Source organism: Rhinatrema bivittatum, chromosome 4 (genome assembly GCF_901001135.1).
Source record: "Rhinatrema bivittatum chromosome 4, aRhiBiv1.1, whole genome shotgun sequence".
In the NCBI taxonomy this organism is placed as follows: domain Eukaryota; kingdom Metazoa; phylum Chordata; class Amphibia; order Gymnophiona; family Rhinatrematidae; genus Rhinatrema; species Rhinatrema bivittatum.
The window spans coordinates 346,948,090-346,967,926 of record NC_042618.1 but is presented as its reverse complement, the minus strand read 5'-3'; the positions used below and the strand labels follow the sequence as shown (position 1 = coordinate 346,967,926).

The following is a 19,837-nucleotide window of genomic DNA, read 5'->3' as shown; positions in this document are numbered from 1 at the left end:
ACCCGAGGAGCGGGAAGCCTGGAGACATGGTCTCCAACTGGAACACGAGCAGGCCCCCGAAGAGCGGGTACCCAAGCTAGAGTTCAGAGCCGCAGGCAGGTCCGATGCAGGAACCATGGATCCAGTGAGACAGGAGCAAGCACTAGGTGAAGGAACTCGTAGCCAAGTCAGCCCTGAGGTTCCCGCCATTAGGCCTTCAAAGGAAGGCCCAGTGGTGCACGCATGCATGTGCCTAGGAAGGCCCAGAGTTGGCATGGGTGGCAAGTTGCCCATCAAGAAAGGTTGTGTACATGCATTTCTGCATAACAATAATATATTACTCAAAACTAAACACTTGTTTTTTCATTCTCCTATACATACATAATGATCACATAATGATCACCCAAAGTAGTGTACAAAACAGCCACGAGGAGCCTTGAGAACCCGGAGATGTGTGGCGGTGGCGGCTAGCCCCAGCCATGAGCAGACCAACACATGTCATGAGTTGAATCATTCGCAGCCATCTGTGACCATTTACATTCATCATGGTTTCTTGAGTGTTTACTCACACTGGACCATTGCAAAGAGCTCTTCTCAGGGGGAATCTCTGGTCAGAGGATTTTGAGATCAGGTGGCCTCTGTCTAGGGATGCCAGTTTGAATTTTACCTGGTAGCTCTCACAAGACAATTTATCAAAAGGAGTGGAGTTGGAAATTCCAGTTTGGGTTGTAGTGGCAATGGATGCCAGTCTGACAGACTGGGGAGCCATTTGTCAGGGTCAGACAGTGCAGGACCTGCAGTTGGCATTGAAAGCCCCGTGGCGTACCATTCTTTTAGAAATATAAATAATTAGGAAAGTGTTAGTCCAAAAGAGGGAAGTGAAAGTCTCTTGTCAGACATTTTGACAGTGGTGGCATATTTCAACAGGCAGGAGGGTCCCAGGAGCCTGGTGGTTCCTTGGAGATCTGGATGTTATTCCAAGGGGCATCTCATGTGACCGAGATGGAGAGTATGCAAGTGGAATTTCTGAGCAGGCATGCTCTGGACCCAAGAGAGTGGCAGTTGTTTTGAGAGGCAGTATTGCTCACCAAGTTGATGGCAATGAGACTACATGCCAGGACACCACCATGGTTCTTCACTCGAAGGCGAGAGGCAAGTTCTAGGAGCCTTGACAATCTTTCCCAGCCATGGCCTCAAAAAATTTGGCTCTATGAGTTTCCTTCTTAGCCTGTGTTAGACTGGTCAGGCACAAAGAAAGATCATCAAGGCAGATTAACCAAGGATACCTGGGCCATCCAGGAGCCACCAGGATCAGAGGACTTGGTGAATCTTAAGCTAGAGCAACGCTTCTCAACCGGTGTGTCGCAACACACTAGTGTGTTGCCAAATACCGGCAGGTGTATCACGTCTCCTGGTGTCCCACTACCCCGTTCTACTTTCCTTCTCCCTTTTCCAGCCCCCGCAGGCCAATTGGAAGCCTCCTTTCTTCCTACCCCCATTGCCCAATGGGAAGCCTCCTTCATTTTGCCTGCCCCCGCGCAGGCCAATCGGAAGCCTCCTCCCTTCTACTTACCAGTGGGAGTAGAAAGAAGGGAGGAAGCCATTGATTGGCCGGTGAGGCAGGCATCAGAATGCCCGGGGGTGGGGTGGGAGGAATACAAATGTTGAACTTTGACGAAGCAAGGCCGCCACGGGACCGTGGCGGCGAAGAGGAAACCCGACCCCAACGAAGCAAGGCCGCCATGCGACCGTGGTGGCGAAGAGGAAACCCAACCCCGACTAAGCAAGGCCGCCACGGGAGCCCATTCCCATGGCGGTGAAGAGGAAACCCGACCCTGACGAAGCAAGGCCGCCACGGGACCATGGCGGCGAAGAGGAAACCCGACCCCGACGAAGCAAGGCCGCCACAGCCCATGGTGGCGAAGAGGAAACCCGACCCTGACGAAGCAAGTCCCCCACGGGACCGTGACGGCGAAGAGAAAACTCGACCCCAACGAAGCAAGGCCGCTATGCGACCGTGGTGGCGAAGAGGAAACCCAACCCCGACTAAGCAAGGCCGCCACGGGAGCCCATTCCCATGGCGGTGAAGAGGAAACCCGACCCTGACGAAGCAAGGCCGCCACGGGACCATGGCGGCGAAGAGGAAACCCGACCCCGACGAAGCAAGGCCACCACAGCCCATGGTGGCGAAGAGGAAACCCGATCCCAACCAAGCAAGGCCGCCACGGGAGCCCATTCCCATGGCGGTGAAGAGGAAACCCGACCCAACGAAGCAAGGCCGCCACAGCCCATGGTGGCGAAGAGGAAACCCGACCCTGACGAAGCAAGGCCGCCACGGGACCGTGGCGGTGAAGAGGAAACCCGACCCCGACGAAGCAAGGCTGCCACAGCCCATGGTGGCAAAGAGGAAACCCGACCGAGGCCACCACGGGAGCCCATTCCCGTAGTGGCAAAAAAAGAAGGCCCGCCGGAGTAAAGCCGCGGCGGAACTGAAGCCCATCCCTGCAGTGAAGGAAGAAGAGGTTTTTGGTGAGAGCTGGTGTGTCTGTGTGTGAATGAGTGCCTGGCTGAGTGCTGGTGTGTCTGTGTGTGAATGAGTTGCCTGGCTGAGTGCTGGTGTGTCTGTGTGTGAATGGGTGCTTGGGTGAGAGCTTGTGTGTGTGGGTGTGAATGGAAGCCTGGGTGTGAGCTTGTGTTTGTGGGTGTGAATGGAAGCCTGGGTGAGAGCTGGTGTGAATGGGTGCGAGAGCATTTGTATGTGATTGAGAGCTTGTATATAAGAGACCATGAGTGTGATTGAGAGAGAGAGACTGGTCAGGGTGGTGATATGTTTCTGTGTGAGAGAGAGAGATTGGTCAGGAAGATGACTGATGTGAGAGCGAGACCGAGACTGGTCGTGGGGTCTAATTGGGAGTGTGTGTGTGTGTGTGTGTGTGTGTGAGTGACTGGTTGTGGGTGCTAAGGAAGAAGACTGTGACGACAGAGCTTCAGCAGCCCTTGCTGCTTGTGGTGAGTGCTATTGGCATGGAAGGGAAAGGAATAGGATAGTTGCTGGAGAGGGTGAGTAAAGGTGGCTTTTTAAATTTATTTTTCTTGATTGACTGTCATTTTAATTATTGGGTATTATGTGATATCTGCTGTTTTGAAATATTTTATTGATATTTCAAAACATTTTTTAATAATTTTTATGAGTTTTTAATTATTGGGTATTATTCTGTTCAGCAGCTGTTTTGTAACATTTTTAGTATAGCTTTACAATTATTTCTGTGTGGGGCTCTATAGCAGCTTGGTTTATTCTGTTTTCCCAATAGGAAATGTATTAGTGTTTAGGGCCTGGTTTAATAGTTGTATTTCTTAGACAGGATTGTTAGTGTTGTGTGTGTTCCATAATACAGGTGTAACTTTATGCGGGTTAGTTTGTGTGCATTATTGCAAATCCTGAGAGTCTGTTATGTGCTATATTTCTCTTTCCATTTCTCCAGGTTCGCACTGCATGCAAAGTGGCTTTTTTGGTTTTCCATTCTAGTTTCTGTCTCCATATTTATAATTTGTGGTTTTTCTGTACTTGGTGAAGGGTGTGTGACCGAGGTGAGGTATTTAACTAGCATGTAGGCACTTGTAACAATCTTATTTGATGTGTTTTCTCAATAGGATATACATTAGTGGTAAATTACTGTCTTTTCATAAGGAAGGCTATTTTGCCTGGTAGTAAAAGGAGTTTGTTTTGCTTTTACTGGGATGTCATCAGAACCAGAATATCTTTTTTGGTATGGCGAGTTGTACAGGGTAATGCCCTAGATCTGCTCTGTACTCATTGCTGGGGGTTGAGGGGATTCCTGTGGATGCAGAGTGCATGTTTACATTTAGCCCCATGATGGTCACATGTTCAGTGTGTCACGCATGTGAGAACCATCTGTCAGGTGTGTCCCTGCCAAAAAAAGGTTGAGAACCACTGAGCTAGAGGATCCCTCAAGATTCAGTCATGTTCCTGGGCATCTACATCAGGGTCTGATTTTCTTAGAGCGGGTGTACCTCACCTTATCCTTGTGAGGAGAAGGTTGAGCATTAAGGATTATTTGGAGCAGCTCATTACATTGAGAGTTAGGAAACTCTCGATTTACCTTGCATACATGCGATTTTGGAAGGTGTTCGAGGTATGGTCTCAAGAGGCAGGGATTGTCTTGTTTCAGGTGTCAGTTTCTCTGATCCTTTCCTTTTTATACAGAGGATTTCAAAAAGGACTAGTCCTGAATGCTCGTATAGAGCCAGTCGAGACATTGGCCTGTTTCAGAGTGGAAATACATATGACCTTGTTGGCCTCTCGTTTGGATATTATGAGATTTTTCAAAGGAGTACGGCACCTGTGTCCCCCAATTCGGTGGGTAGTTCTGCCATGGTATTCTTAATTTGGTTTTGAAGGTCTTATGTAATTCTCCTTTCAAACTATTTTGAGGGGTGTCATTGGGAGACCTCATACCGAAGATGGTCTGTTTGCTTGGCAAGGCATATTTCAGAGCTACCGACTTTGTTGTGCAGGTATCCCTTCCTTCAATTTTCAATGGATGGGGTTTCCATTAGAATGGTACCATCCTTTTTGTCGAAGGTGGTTTCTTCATTTCGCTTGAGGCATTCCATGGGAATTGCCTGTTTTTAGGAAGTTGAAATCCTCTTTTCCTCCATGTAGAGAGCTTCATGTTTTGGATGTGCACAGCACTCTCCTGAGTCACGTCAAAGTTGCAAATGGCAGTCGCAAGTCAGGTCATCTATTTATGTTGTTCAGTGGTCGCAGCAAGAGGGAGACGGCATCAAAGGCATATATTGCCAGATGGATTACGGGGGCGATAGTCTCTGTTTACATTTTCAAGGGGCCACAGGTCCTGGTAGGCTTCAAGCTCATTCTACTAGAGCGCAAGCTCCGTCTTGGGCCCAATTTCAGCTTATCACCACAGGAGGTCTGCAAGGTGGTGCCTTGATCTTCTTTCCACACTTATGCCAAGCATTATAGGCTGGATTTTCGGGCTCCAGATTTGGCAGTATTTGGTGAGTCTGGGTTCTGAGCGGGGCTTTCAGATTCCCATCCAGTTTAGATAAGCTTTGGTACATCCTAATTGTCTGGACTGATCTGGGGGATGATAAGGAAAGAAAAATTGATTTGTACCTGCTAATTTTCTTTCCTTGAGCCTCGCAGATTAGTCCAGTGTCCCTGCCTGAATCTCTGTGTGATTGTTTGGTTTTAGCTTTCAAATTTCTCTTACTGGAGGGGGTTCTCCATTTGGATCGCGTTACCAATTAATTTTGCTTTTCTCCTGCTTGAACATATGGGGGATAATTTGTTTGTTCTTAGCTTGGTTTCAGGTTATACTGAGTGACTGCAGACAGCACACTCTTATCAACCAGCAGTACAGTAAAGCTTTTCTTCTCTGTCTCCATCTGCTGGAAGGGTAGAAAAACCCAATGATCTGGATCAATCTGTGGAACTCAAGGAAAGAAAATTAGCAGGTAAAAAACAATTTTTTCATAAAAGTTAAGCTAAAAATTTGAAAGAGTTTTATCATCTTGTTCTTAATTTAGTTGACCATCTGCAAACTAATCAGACTGCAAGTCCTCATAGCTTCCGAGTACATGTCCTGTCCAGCTTTTTAGAGAGCGTATCCCTGCAACCATTTGAGTGGAATGAACTTAGAGCCAATTAGGGATGTGAATCGTTTTAGGACGATTAAAATTATCGTCCGATAATTTTAATATCGTCTTAAACCGTTATGGAACACAATACAATACAGATTCTAACGATTTATCGTTATAAATCGTTAGAATCGTGAGCCGGCACACTAAAACCCCCTAAAACCCACCCCCGACCCTTTAAATTAAATCCCCCACCCTCCCGAACCCCCCCCCCCAATAACTTAAATAACCTGCGGGTCCAGCGGCGGTCCGGAACGGCAGCGGTCCGGAACGGGCTCCTGCTCCTGAATCTTGTCGTCTTCAGCCGGCGCCATTTTCCAAAATGGCGCCGAAAAATGGCGGCGGCCATAGACGAAAAAGATTGGACGGCAGGAGGTCCTTCCGGACCCCCGCTGGACTTTTGGCAAGTCTCGTGGGGGTCAGGAGGCCCCCCACAAGCTGGCCAAAAGTTCCTGGAGGTCCAGCGGGGGTCAGGGAGCGATTTCCCGCCGCGAATCGTTTTCGTACGGAAAATGGCGCCGGCAGGAGATCGACTGCAGGAGGTCGTTCAGCGAGGGTTCCGGCGCCTCGCTGAATGACCTCCTGCAGTCGATCTCCTGCCGGCGCCATTTTCCGTACGAAAACGATTCGCGGCGGGAAATCGCTCCCTGACCCCCGCTGGACCTCCAGGAACTTTTGGCCAGCTTGTGGGGGGCCTCCTGACCCCCACGAGACTTGCCAAAAGTCCAGTGGGGGTCCGGAAGGACCTCCTGCCGTCCAATCTTTTTCGTCTATGGCCGCCGCCATTTTTCGGCGCCATTTTGGAAAATGGCGCCGGCTGAAGACGACAAGATTCAGGAGCAGGAGCCCGTTCCGGACCGCTGCCGTTCCGGACCGCCGCTGGACCCGCAGGTTATTTAAGTTATTTGGGGGGGGGTTCGGGAGGGTGGGGGATTTAATTTAAAGGGTCGGGGGTGGGTTTTAGGGGGTTTTAATGTGCCGATTTTTCGATTTTTAACGATTTTTCACGATATTTTACCCCCCCAAACGGCAACAATACGATTCCCTTCCCCTCCCAGCCGAAATCGATCGTTAAGACGATCGAGGACACGATTCACATCCCTAGAGCCAATATCTGTATTACTTATGTGTTACCTTGTGACTAATTTCAGCTGATTCTTTAGAATTTGAGAACAGAATATTTTATTTCACAGTACTCTCAAAATCATTTAATACAAGTTGCCCATCAAGAAAAGTTGTGTACATGCATTTCTGCATAACAATAATATATTACTCAAAACTAAACATTCATTTTTTCATTCTCCTATACCACCTCCCCAATCACATAATGATCACCCAAAGTAGTGTACAGAACAGCCAAAAAAAAAGTTCAGTTCATAAAACAACAAAGGAACAAAAATCAGAATGAGAGAGACATTAATCTTCACCCCCTAACAATCCATCACATACCTTATTCCCCACCCACCCCCCTCCACTTGATCATATTCCAAAGTTCCCACTAGCCTGTACCAATCCAGCCCAGCCATAATCACCCTCTAAAAGACACTCCAGCCCAGGGCCAGTGCTTGCTTTTTTGCTACCATGTGCGAACAATTACTGTGCTGCCCCCCCCCCCCCCCCCCCCCCCCCAATTTCCCCCGCCCATTCATTCATTCTCTATGCTGGGCCCAGTAAAAAAAAACACCCAGCTCCCTTCAGTGGTACAGACTTTAAAAATTGACACACAGACCCATCCCAGGCAGCTTCCCATTCACACACCTACCCCAGTCAGCCTCCCATTCACACTCTCTCACACACACACACACACACACACACACACATATCACAGGCAGCCTCCCATTCTTAGTCGCGTGGCAGTTGGGCGCCACCATGTGGCCCTACGGTTCTTTCTCTTCTTCACCGCGCGGCAGATTGGGAACCGCCTCGCAGCCCTGTGCTTCTCCTCTTCTTCGCTGCAAGGCAGATTGAGAAATGCCACGTGGCCCTATGGCTCTTTCTTTTCTTCACCACGCACCACTGCATGGCCCTATGTCTCCTCATCACCACGCAGTGGGTTGGGAACTGCAGGACAGTAGCATGAGCAGCTCACTCAGTCTCCACCTCAAGCCACTGCTCCCTCCAGGCCGCTGCCCTGTGCAAGTGCACGGCTTTCACAGTGGGTTGTGCCAGCTCTGCCCCAGCCCCTGCCAATTCAGTCAGCAGTAACCACATCATCCTAATATAGACAAGAAAAATCCCCATTTCCTAGCGTGTAGCCAGATGGACTCAGACCAGTGGGTTATGTGCTCCTCTGCTCGCAGATGGGAGACGGAGTCAGATTTCAAAGCTGACGTCATCCTGGGTACAAATACCCCTGCACTGACCTCACTTCCTCAGTATCACTCCGTCTCCTAGCAGATGCGGACATTATCCCACACAATAGCACAGTGTTAGGAAAATTGCAATAAGAAGATAAATTTACCTTAAGATCGAGCCCCACTCTCCTGCGGTGATACCTAAGGGTCCCTCCCCCAGTTGAGAATTCCTGAGGTGATCGCCAATATCTCTCAGAGGTGTGCCTTTGTCCCGGCGTGGACTTAGCCCCCAGAGTGACTGAAAGGCAGCGGGTGCATATCCGAGCGTGGCGGTGAAGGTAAAACCCTCTCCCCCCGCAGCTGGAGACCATCCGATGCACAAGCGGTAAGCGCCGAGACCAGGTAAGAAGGAAACTTTAAATTCAGGTCTCCGGTCTCCAGAGCTCGGATCGCCGTACCAACTCTGTCTCCGGCGAGTTAAAAAAGGGAGCACCAATCGGGTTGAGCAGCCTTGGTTAGGCTAGGCCCCGATCCGGTGCAAGAGTCCACACACGTAGAGACCCTTGGGGGGGGGGGGGCGCCATCTTACATGTGGGGGTCGTTGGCGCCATCTTCCCTTCCCCTCGGTGGTACGCACAGGACAATTTGGCGGCCAATGCGCATAACTTGTGCGCATTCCATAGAGTTGCACACGCAGCGGTGCGCACAATTCAGAGCCGCTTGCACAAGTTAGTCGCGTGCACACCGGAGCACACTTCGTGCTCATAACTACAGCCACGCACAAATCCTCACCGTGTGCATAACTACGGCCGTGCACAGTTCTCACGCGCAGTGAAGCTAATTTGTCCGTCCAAACATAAATTCAATGGCTCTGGCATCCAAGAAGGCCAGAAGGCACTCTCTTTGTACAGCCTGCCACATAAGAGCCGCGCAGCCTGAACTGGAGTCCTGCCTGTGTCAGCTTTGTGAAGAAGCCCAAGGAGGACCAAAGCCTGGTCCTTCACTGTCTGAGGACGGGTCTGGAACCACTACATGCAATAGCTCCCCGGACCTATGCAACTCAGAGATGACTTCTCCACAGGAGGGCACCTCAGGGGCCCCTATCCCGACTTTCCCTGGGATTAACATGAACCCAGGGACCTTCTCCTGGTTGGAATTTTTCCAGGGGCTGCAAGCCTTTGTACACGCGCAATCAGCCCCGGCTGCAACACAGGCTCAACCCCTGCCGAAAGCACAAAATCCTCCAGGCCTTACTCGAATGCCTCGCCTAACTAAGAGTCTCCCGGACAAGGACCTGGATACCTCAGATGATAATGATGACAGCTCCCTGGAAGAAGGAGAAATCCCTCCAGGCCTGGAACCATACCGAACCATGCTTCGTTTCTTCCACAAGGATGAATTACCAGCCCTTGTTTCCCAGACTCTGAAGACTCTGGGGTATTCCAGGCACGGACCCCATGGCGGAATCAAAGAAGAACCCCATCTTGGTGTCCCTTCGTAAAGCCTCATGTTACTTCCTGATGATGGAAGCCATCCAGGAACTGATTGACCTGGATGGGATGCCCTGGAGGCCAGCTTTAAAGGAGGTTGGGCCTTGGAAGCCTTATACCCTCTGGAATCAGCGGCCAAGGAACGCCTGCGCTTTCCAAAGTGGATGCCATGGTCTGCGTTGTCTCAAAGCGAACAACCATCCCCGTTGAGGGAGGGGGCTGCATTGAAGGACACTCGGGACAGAAGATTGGAGTCCATCCTTAAGCAGGCCTTCGACGCAACAGCAATGACACTGCAGATTGCCTCCTGTTGCGCACTGGTGGAACGTTCCTGTTTGCTCCTCAAGAGAGAGAGGCAAATAACTCCGGAACGTATACTGGTGAGACGATGGAACCTGCAGCAGCCTTCCTGACGGACGCAAGTTCAGATCTAGTGTGTACCTCAGCCAGAGGAGTAGTCTTGTTAGTGGCAGCCAGAAGACAGTTATGGCTGTGAAATTGGTCTGCTGACGCGACCTCTAAAGCGAATCTCACGAGAATGCCCTTTAAAGGATCTCTTCTATTCGGAACGGAATTGGAAAAGTTAGCCAGCAATTGGGGTGAATCCCCATTGCCTCGGCTACCGGAAGACAGGGGTAAAAGATCCCAGCACCCCTCGCCCAGAAGAGCCAGGGGCAGAGGTTCTCAACGCTTTAGACCCTACAGGAACTCACAGTTCCAAGCACCCCGTCCTTCTGGAAGACCCCAGTCCTTTCAGAACCGACAGACCATGAGAGGAACAGGCACGGGGTCAGGCTCCAGCCATGCCCCCCAATGAGAAGGGGCCGATCCATCCACGGGAAGAGGAAATAGGAGGTCGACTTTCCCTCTTTTACCAAAGATAGGTCGAGATCACGTTGGACAAACGGGGTACTAAACATCATTCGAGAAGGTTACTCTCTGGAGTTCCGCAGCATTCCTCGTGACAAATTTATGATGTCACCCTGCCACTCCCATACCAAAAGACTGGCAGTGGAAGCCATTCTTACAAGATTACTCAGTCTGAAGGCAATAAGTCCGGTTCCTGCACCCCAACAAAATACGGGGCGCTATTCCATCTATTTTATCGTTCCCAAGAAGGAAGGATCATTCCGACCCATCTTGGACCTCAAGAACATCAACCGTCATCTGCAGATACTACAATTCCGCATGGAGACCCTTCGCTCCGTAATAATGGCAGTACAACCAGGGGAGTTCCTGACCTCCCTGGACCTCTCCGAAGCCTATCTTCACATTCCAGTCCATCAAGAGCACCAGCGTTTTCTACGCTTTGCAATACTGGGTCACCATTACCAGTTCTGAGCGCTCCCTTCGGCCTAGCAACCACCCACAGAACATTCTCCAAAATCATGGTGGTCTTGGCAGCAACACTAAGGAAAGAAAGGATCTTGGTTCACCCTTACCTGGACGACAACAACAACAACAAGAGCAAGAGGAAATGTGGAAAAAAGGATTCACACTCACAAAGAGGGGAGTAGCTGGCTTGTTACGGCGGTTACTACCCCAAATCAAATAAGCCTGATACTTCACTTTCAATGCATATACAGCATAGTTCTCTGCTTCAACAGCAGGGGAGAAGAAAAACTGATACTTCACGCATCCAGCAGAGCTCTCTGCTTCAACGGCAGGGGAGAAGAAAAGAGGGTTCGCATTCACAAAGCGGGGAGTAGCTGGCTTGTTACGGCGGTTACTACCCCAAACCAAATGTGCCTGATACTTCACCTTCGATGCATATCCAGCATGGCTCTCTGCTTCAACAGCATGGGAGAAGAAAAACAACCAATAAGGGCTGTATAACATAGTCTCGGTAAAACAAATAACCATGGGTGTAGCTTGCTTATTGCGGCGGCTACTACCCCTAACTAATCAAGCTAGATATTTCACTTGGATGCAGCTCCATCACTGCTCTCTACATTAAAGGTGGGGGTGGAAGGGAAATAGAACCAAGAGCTAAGAGAAACAGATAAGTATGAGAGAAAAAAATGTGTGAAGCTTGCTGGGCAGACTGGATGGGCCATTTGGTCTTCTTCTGCCGTCATTTCTATATTTCTATGACTGGCTGATCAGGGCAAAGTCTTTGGAAGAGAGTCAGCAGGTGACCAGCAAAGTCAAGAACCTATTGTGGGAGCTCGGTTGGGTTGTGAACATGGGCAAGAGCAGACTGCAGCCCTCCCAGTCTCTAGAGTACCTGGGGGCTCATTTCGACACCAAACAGAACAAAGTCTTTCTTTCTCCCCTGAGGAGAAGGAAGCTCATGGAACAGTTACGACAATTGATGATCAGTGCGCGCCCCAGAGTATGAGACTATCTTCAAGTCCTAGGCCTCATGGCATCAACCCTGGAAGTTGTTCCATGGGCAAGGGCCCACATGCGATGGCTCCAGCGATCTTTGCTTTCACGCTGGAACCCACTATCCCAGGACTACTCAATTTGCCTCCCAACTACCTGTAGAGGTACGTTCTCAGCTTCAGTGGTGACTACGGGAAGACCACCTAAGCAGAGGAGTAAACCTATCCCCAGTGAACTGGATCTTGCTCACCACAAATGCGAGCCTGCGAGTGTGGGGAGCCCACTGCCAGGAACTGAAGGCCCAGGGACAATGGAGCAAGGAAGAGGTGGGATGGAACATAAACCGCCTAGAAACTCGAGCAGTCAGACTAGCTTGCCTGCGATTCAGCCACAGATTCCGAGACAAAGCGATTCAAGTAATGTCAGACAACGCCACAACGGTGGCCTACGTCAACCGCCAAGGAGGAACCAGGAGCCAGCAGGTGTCCCTGGAGATAGATCCTCTCATGGCATGGGCGGAGATAAACCTACAAGGGATCTCGGCCTCCCACATCGCAGGAAAAGACAACATCTCAGCAGATTTCCTCAGCAGAGAGAGCCTGGACCCAGGGGAATGGACACTGTCGACCACAGCCTTCCAACTGATAGTGAATTGCTGGGGCCCAGCAGTCATGGATCTACTGGCCACCTACCTCAGTGCCCAAGTACCCAGGTTCTTCAGCCGCAAATGAGAGCCATACTCCCAAGGGATCGACGCCCTCGTCCAGACCTGACCAGAGGAAGTCTTACTGTATCCCTTCCCCCATGGCCACTACTGGGCAAGGTCATCCACAAGATAGAACACCACAGGGGACTAGTTATACTAGTAGCCCCGGATTGGCCAAGACTCCCATGGTACGTAGACATGCAAAGACTCCTTGCGGGGAGCCCTCTGTGCCTACCCCCACACAGGGACCTTCTCCAGCAGGGCCCAATTCTTCACAAAGATCCATCTCAATTCTCTCTTACGGTTTGGCCCTTGAGAGGACTTGCGTGAAGAAGCGCGGTTACTCGAAACCAGTGATTGACACCCTGCTCCGTGCACGCAAGTTCTCCACATCCCTGACATACATACGGATCTGGAGAATATTCGAAGCCTGGTGCAAGGACCGCGGAACTCTCCCACGGACAGCCAAAATCCCCATGATTCTGGAGTTCTTACAGGACGGTATGATGAAGGAGCTGTCTCTCAACTCACTCAAGGTCCAAGTAGCCGCCCTCCTGTTTCAGAGCCGAATGGTATCAGTCTAGCAGCTCATCCAGATTTGACCCGTTTCCTAAAAGGGGTTAAGTAACTTCGCCCACGCCTAAAGTGGCCGGTGCCCCTATGGAACCTCAATCTGGTATTAGACCTCCTAATGGGGGCTTCTTTCAGACCAACATGCGGTCTGTCATCACACCTCTTAACACTGAAGACAGTAATCCTGGTTGCAATATGTTCAGCTCGTCGTATCTCCGAACTACAGGTGCTATCCTGCTGGGAACCCTTCCTTAGGTTCACTCCTGGAACCGTACATCTGTGCACCGTTCCCTCCTTCCTACTGAAAGTGGTTTCAGAGTTTCATCTAAACCAAACCATCTCCCTACCATCTCCTAATGAACATAAGGACTCTGAAGACTCACGCCTTCTTCGCCACCTAAATTTCAGTAGACTCCTGGTGCGAATCCTGGAAAGATCGGAACCAGTGCGCAAAACAGATCGCTTGTTCGTCCTTCACAGCGGGAAGAAATAAAGAGAAGCGGCCTCACGGGCAACCATAGCCCGCTGGATCAAGGAAGTAATCAAGGCAGCCTACATAGAGGCAGGGAGGCCCTTACCACTGCAGGTTAAGGCTCATTCTACTAGGGCCCAAGCAGTATCTTGGGCAGAAACCAAACTGCTATCGCCCACTGAGATCTGTCGGACGGCGACGTGGTCCTCCCTACACACCTTCTCCAGGTTCTACTGCCTGAATGTTCAGGCCCAAGAAGATGCAGCCTTCTCAAAGACAGTACTAAGTGGGCCACGGGCAACCTCCCGCCCTGTCCGGGAGTAGCTTTTGTACATCCCACTGGTCTGGTCTGAGTCCATCTGGCTACATGCTAGGAAATGGAGAAATTACTTACCTGATAATTTCGTTTTCCTTAGTGTAGACAGATGAACTCAGCATCCCGCCCACGGCTGCCCCCAGAGAAGGAGGATCTGGGAAAGCGAACCTCGAGACTAAAACAAATACAGTTAAGCCGTTGCCTACCCTTAGTTCAAGACACCCATAGTTAGTCTGGTGTTGGCGTTAACTTAGTTGAGTGCACTGGCGGTCTCCAGTTTTTTTAAATCAATTGAATCAGTTAATCAAGTTTAATAAGTATAACCTAGTTATGCAAAATATATATCCACAATGGCTTTTTGAGGAGGATACTGAGGAAGTGAGGTCAGTGCAGGGATATATGTACCCAGGATGACTTCAGCTTTGAAATCTGACTCAGTCTCCCATCTGCTAGCAGAGGAGCACATAACCCACTGGTCTGAGTCCATCTGTCTACACTAAGGAAAACGAAATTATTAGGTAAGTAATTTCTCCATTTTTAACTTCTTCTGAAATGAGCTGTAGTCACTCTCTAATCTTTTTTCTAAGGGAGGAAAATCCATCAAATTGGTGCTAGAATAGAGAATACTCTTGTCTCCCACAAGCTCTTCTGGCTTCCCAAATGAAGGGACCTCCTATAATGACACCTGGTTAGAACAAAGCACAAGTTTATGGCCCACCCCCGCCCCCTTATTTGTCACTGGAATTTCCTGAATTAAAATACCAGATTTGTGTATTTTAAATCTGAAATTTCTCCTTGAAATCCTACTTAACGTGAGGCCAAAATCATGCCCAAATTGATCTTTCAAAGATGTTTTGACCTTTTTTTGTTTTCTTTCAAACCAGCTATTCAACACAAATATACAAACTGGAAAGGTTTCCTAGTGAAACGGCTTACTGGTGCCAAAACCCTTCCTCCTGATTTTTCACAAAAGGTAAGAAAGATTTGATTTTGTTAAAATTAAAAAAAAACATTACATTTTCAAGCAACACAAAGCACATTATTGGTACTAAATCTGGAACTGAAATGAAAAGGAAAAGAATCCATAAAACACAAATGAATATAGGACGATGATTTATTTTATTTTATATTTTTTTTGTAGTGCTGAACATGGCCAAGAGAAAATCCCATCCTGTCAGTTGTACTTGTTAATTTTGATACTTATTTTTTCCCCGCAAGGTGTCGGAAAGCATGCAATATCCCTTCAAGCCTTCCATGAGGGTAGAAGTGGTTGACAAAACCTACCTCTGTCGAACGCGGGTAGCAGTTGTAGACAGCGTAATTGGAGGACGGTTACGTTTAGTTTACGAAGAAAGCGAAGACAAAACGGATGATTTCTGGTGCCATATGTACAGCCCGCTCATTCATCACATTGGCTGGTCCCGAGGCATAGGCCACCGTTTCAAGAGATCAGGTAAGCACTACTCTTGGCACAACTTCAACATTTGATCAGTCTGCAGGGGCAGGTTTAGTTGGGTTGACCCAGTAGTTCCTCTTTTTTCCTTTATTCTTCCTGCTCGATCATAACTAGCACTGGGATCCTGGCATCACGAGCCTTCATTTGCAAATACCTTGGAATTGTTTCCCCTGTTTTAATAAACCCGCCCTTCCACTGTTCCTAGTCTGCTCATCGCAGCAAAGGTCCTGACGCTGTAAGCCATGCACCAAAGTTCCTTCCAGGATCCTGTATTATGGGCTCTATATCCGGCCACTGGTATTTCCCTTAACGATGACCATGACTCCCTCCAGGGACTGTGAGTGCTGCCTTCGCAGCAAAACCAGCCACAGCCAACCTAGGGTGTGGAAGCTCCAATTCTAGACTCAAACTGGGAACTCTTAGCATGACAATGCACAGCACTGCCACTGGACCAGCTAAGAAACAGGTTTTAATTCTAGAATTATTTTGTAGTAATAGTTTCTGCTCTCAGCAGTTTATCTAGCTTAGGGTCAATAAATTAAAGTTTAAATTTTACTTAACTAATTTACTTCTGGTAGGTAACTGTATATAAGCACCTCATTAAAGTCAGATGTATTACATTTTTTCCATTTTAAATCATGTGTTACTTAGTTTCTCTGTAGGACCATATTCACACCCAGCCTCTTGAAAAAGGATCTGTTTCCTAAAATAATTATTGGGAGGGGTACTCTAACGCTGTTATCTAAGATGGACGCTTAATCTGTGAGCTCCCTATTCACAGCTCTTAAAAGCCACCACATTGACAAGTTTTTCGCTTGATTCTTTTGGTGCCACTGCTTACCTACTGGGCTTTATCTTTTGTGATGGCTACCCAGAGGAAAACAGATCTGAAGCAATTTTCCTTCAGCAAGCATGCCTCGGATCTGCACAGTGATGGTGCTGAGCAGGCTGTGAAGTCGGGGAAAGATCCTGAAGGAAAAGAATTGGAGATTATTCCATCTCTTCACAACTTGGTATGGAATCAGTTGACCTTCTGTCTCGGTCGGAACTACGCGAGTCGTTTCTTGAACTTTGCGCTGACATGCAACAAAAACAAAACTGACTTTAGCATCTATAACAGAGGTCATGGAGGACCTAGTGGTGATGGGGCACTGAGTAGATGAGTTGGACTCCTGAGTTGAACATCATGGCGTGGCGCTGAACAATTTGAGTGCACAGCATAACTCTGTACTACTTGAATGCTCTCTCCCAGCGGACAAAATAGAAGACCTAGAGAACTGTTCAAGATGCTGCAATATACAAATACGGGGGATCCTGGAAATGGAGGAGTTCAATGATTGTAAAGCCTCTGCAGCGGCTATCTAAGCTTACATACTCACTGGCCAGGCTGGCCCAGCAGAAGTGGCCTCCCGACCTGATTTGACTATCAAAATAGAACATGCGCACAGGGCTCTGGGCTCCAAACGCGATAACCATATGAGAGACATTATTCTCACAGGACAAGCAGGATGGTTGTCCTCACAAATGGGTGACATCGAGGATGGAGCCCACCACGGAAAACTTCTGTCAAAGTTTAAACAGAACTTTGACTGGCCCCTACTGGGCATGCCCAGCAAGGCACTGACCCTGCAGCCAGCAGGGGTCTCCCTTCAGTCTTCTTTTTTCCGCGCAGCAGTTGCCACGCGGTGAAAGGAGCTCTCTAACCACGTTCCTGACAGGAATTTGGAAATTAATTTCCTAAGAAAATTTGCCCCTCAGGGGTCTCCCTTCGACAAATTTTTAGTCATCTTACGGAACCCGGTAAGTTTTTTGCCTTTTTCCATCGACTACCGTCGAATTTGGCCCTTGAGGCCTGTTGGCACTTACCGATCCCCAGCCTAAATTTTGGCTTCAGGCCATGGCAACGGGGTTCCGCCGTTGTCCGGATTGTACCCGGACTATGTCCATTACAGACCCCCACAGGGTTTGTGTGATGTGTTTGGGTAGTGAGCATGATGTCCTGACTTGCACCAAATGTGCCTTAATGACACCCAAGGGTCGCAAAGCCAGGATGGAGAAGATGGGGCTCCTCTTCCATGCACCCACCCCAACGCCATCGATAGCATCGACGTCATCGGAACCGGCATCGTCGAAGTTGTACCATCATCGCCAACCCTCCGGTGACCGTCCGCCATCGATCGCTTCTCGGCCGTCGACTCCCGTCCCTTCCCCGGATGGGCGAGGGGATCGGAAGGAAAAGCACCGCTATCGACGGCACAAATCTCGGCCTGTCGAGGATCCACAGCCATCGACCTCTGCTCAAGCCGAGCCACCGACAAAGAAGCCGCGAACAGACCGGACACCCTCCACGTCTCGTTCGCAGGCATCGAGGAAACCCTCACCCTCCCGGGGTGCGGGGGCCGTGATCCCACCGGTTACGGTGGTCCCTCCGGCCCTGCCTCAGCCTCCCTCTCCCGTCGAGCCGGGTATGGTTACCCCTGGTCTCCGGGCAGAACTGGACCGCCTGGTCCAGGAGGCCATCGAGAAAGCGATGAAGAAATTGCAACCTCCATCGGCACCGTCTCCGGCACCGGTTCCAGTGCCGCCCCCGGCACCGACACCGGCACCGGCTTCGCCACCGAGGAGGGAACCGACCACCGAGCCGTTGATACAAGCGCTAGCACCGCTACTGAGCCGCATGGAGGCGCTCATGACGGCCCTTCCATCGGTGATTCCAGTGCCATCGACAACACCACCGTCTCCGACTGGATTTTCATCGGCAGGAGAAACACCGTTCCGGATTCCTCCTTCCGGGGTGGTTCCATCGGTGCCTTCTGGTATATCTCCACCGATATATCCTTTGGTTCCATCCATTCCACGCCAGGCACCGATTCCATCGACAGCACCGAAGCCATCGATGCCATTTCTGGTTCCACCTACGGCACCGATTCCACCTCGGTTTCCATCGATGCCTTTAGAGCCTCAGCCAGGTCCATCAGGGTTACAAACCCCACTTGATCCCTACGATACCTGGGGTGATGATGATGATACATCTTCTGACACGGATTTGCCTTCGCCTCCATCTCCTACAGAGAGTAGAAAAAGATCTCCTCCTGAGGATCTATCTTTCATTAATTTTGTGAAAGAGATGTCAGAAGTTGTACCTTTTCAACTACAATCTGAAGCTGATGACAGACACCAGATGATGGAACTCCTTCAATTTCTGGATGCTCCAAAAATCATCGCTTCCATCCCTATACACCAGGTGTTTTTGGATCTGCTCAAGAAAAACTGGGAATCTCCTTCATCAGTGTCCCCAGTTAACAAAAAAGCTGACTCCACCTACCTTGTCCAGTCAGCACCAGGTTTCCAAAAACCTCAACTGGATCATCGCTCTGTTGTGGTTGAGTCCGCGCAGAAGAAGGCCAAGCGTCTTAAGCCACACTCTTCTACCCCGCCTACCAGGGACAACAAGTTCCTAGATAGTGTTGGATGGAAAGTCTATCATGGAGCTATGTTGATTTCACGCATAGCTTCATATCAACTTTATATGACTCAGTACAACAGAGCCATCCTTAAGCAGATGCAAGACTATGCTGACACGTTACCAGACCAATACCAACCGCAGCTTCAAGCCCTTCTTCACAAGGGATTTGAGGCAGGGAAGCACGAGATTAGGACTGCCTACGACATATTCGATGCTTCCACAAAAGTTTCAGCCACAGCCATCTCAGCCAGACGTTGGGCTTGGTTAAAATCATCCAACCTTCGCCCAGAGGTTCAGGATTGTCTTGCTGATTTACCCTGCTTAGGCGATAATTTGTTTGGAGAGCAAATTCAGCAGATTGTGGCGGAGTTGAAAGACCACCATGAGACGTTGAAACAACTCTCCTCTGTCCCACCTGAGCTGACCTCCAAGCAACCGCAAAAGAAAGACTCTAAGAAGTCATTCTTTCGACCACGCCGTTATTACCCTCCATCGGCCAGGCCTCGTCCAGCTCGATCCTCTACTAGGCCTCAGCCGCGTCAGCCTAGGAAACAAAGGCCTACTGTAGCCCCTCCTCCTGGGCCTGCGGCTGGCCTTTGACTCCCCTGTAGGGAACACATGCCAAACCCCTCTTCCGGACATCCCTGTAGGAGGTCGACTGTACCATTTTCTACAACCTTGGTTGCAGATCACCTCAGATCAGTGGGTGCTCACAATTATCGCACAGGGTTACCACCTCAACTTCATATCTCTTCCGGCAGACTCCCCGCCTCTTCAAGCGTGGAGTCTATCCACCCATTTGGCTCAATTACAACAGGAAGTATCCCTTCTTCTGCAATCAAATGCTATAGAACCCGTTCCTCCCTCTCAACGAGGCACGGGATTCTATTCCAGATACTTCCTAATACCAAAGAAATCAGGGGGACTACGTCCCATTTTGGACCTTCGAGCCCTCAACAAATACCTTCAAAAAGAGAAGTTCAAAATGGTAACCCTAGGCGCGCTGCTCCCTCTGCTACAAAGAGGGGATTGGCTGTGCTCTCTCGACCTCAAGGACGCTTATACCCACATTGCG

At 49.6% G+C, this 19,837-nt stretch overlaps 1 protein-coding gene across 5 annotated transcripts in view; it reads left to right on the top strand.

Annotated features, from left to right (window-relative positions):
• MBTD1 (mbt domain containing 1) overlaps positions 1–19,837 on the top strand; it is a 241,653-nt gene that overhangs the window by 68,812 nt on the left and 153,004 nt on the right. For all 5 annotated transcript variants that reach the window (XM_029600665.1, XM_029600664.1, XM_029600662.1 and 2 more), the window contains 2 exons: positions 14,725–14,813; positions 15,059–15,293. In XM_029600665.1, coding sequence (XP_029456525.1) covers positions 14,725–14,813; positions 15,059–15,293 — 324 coding nt within the window. The remainder of the gene's footprint in view (positions 1–14,724; positions 14,814–15,058; positions 15,294–19,837) is intronic.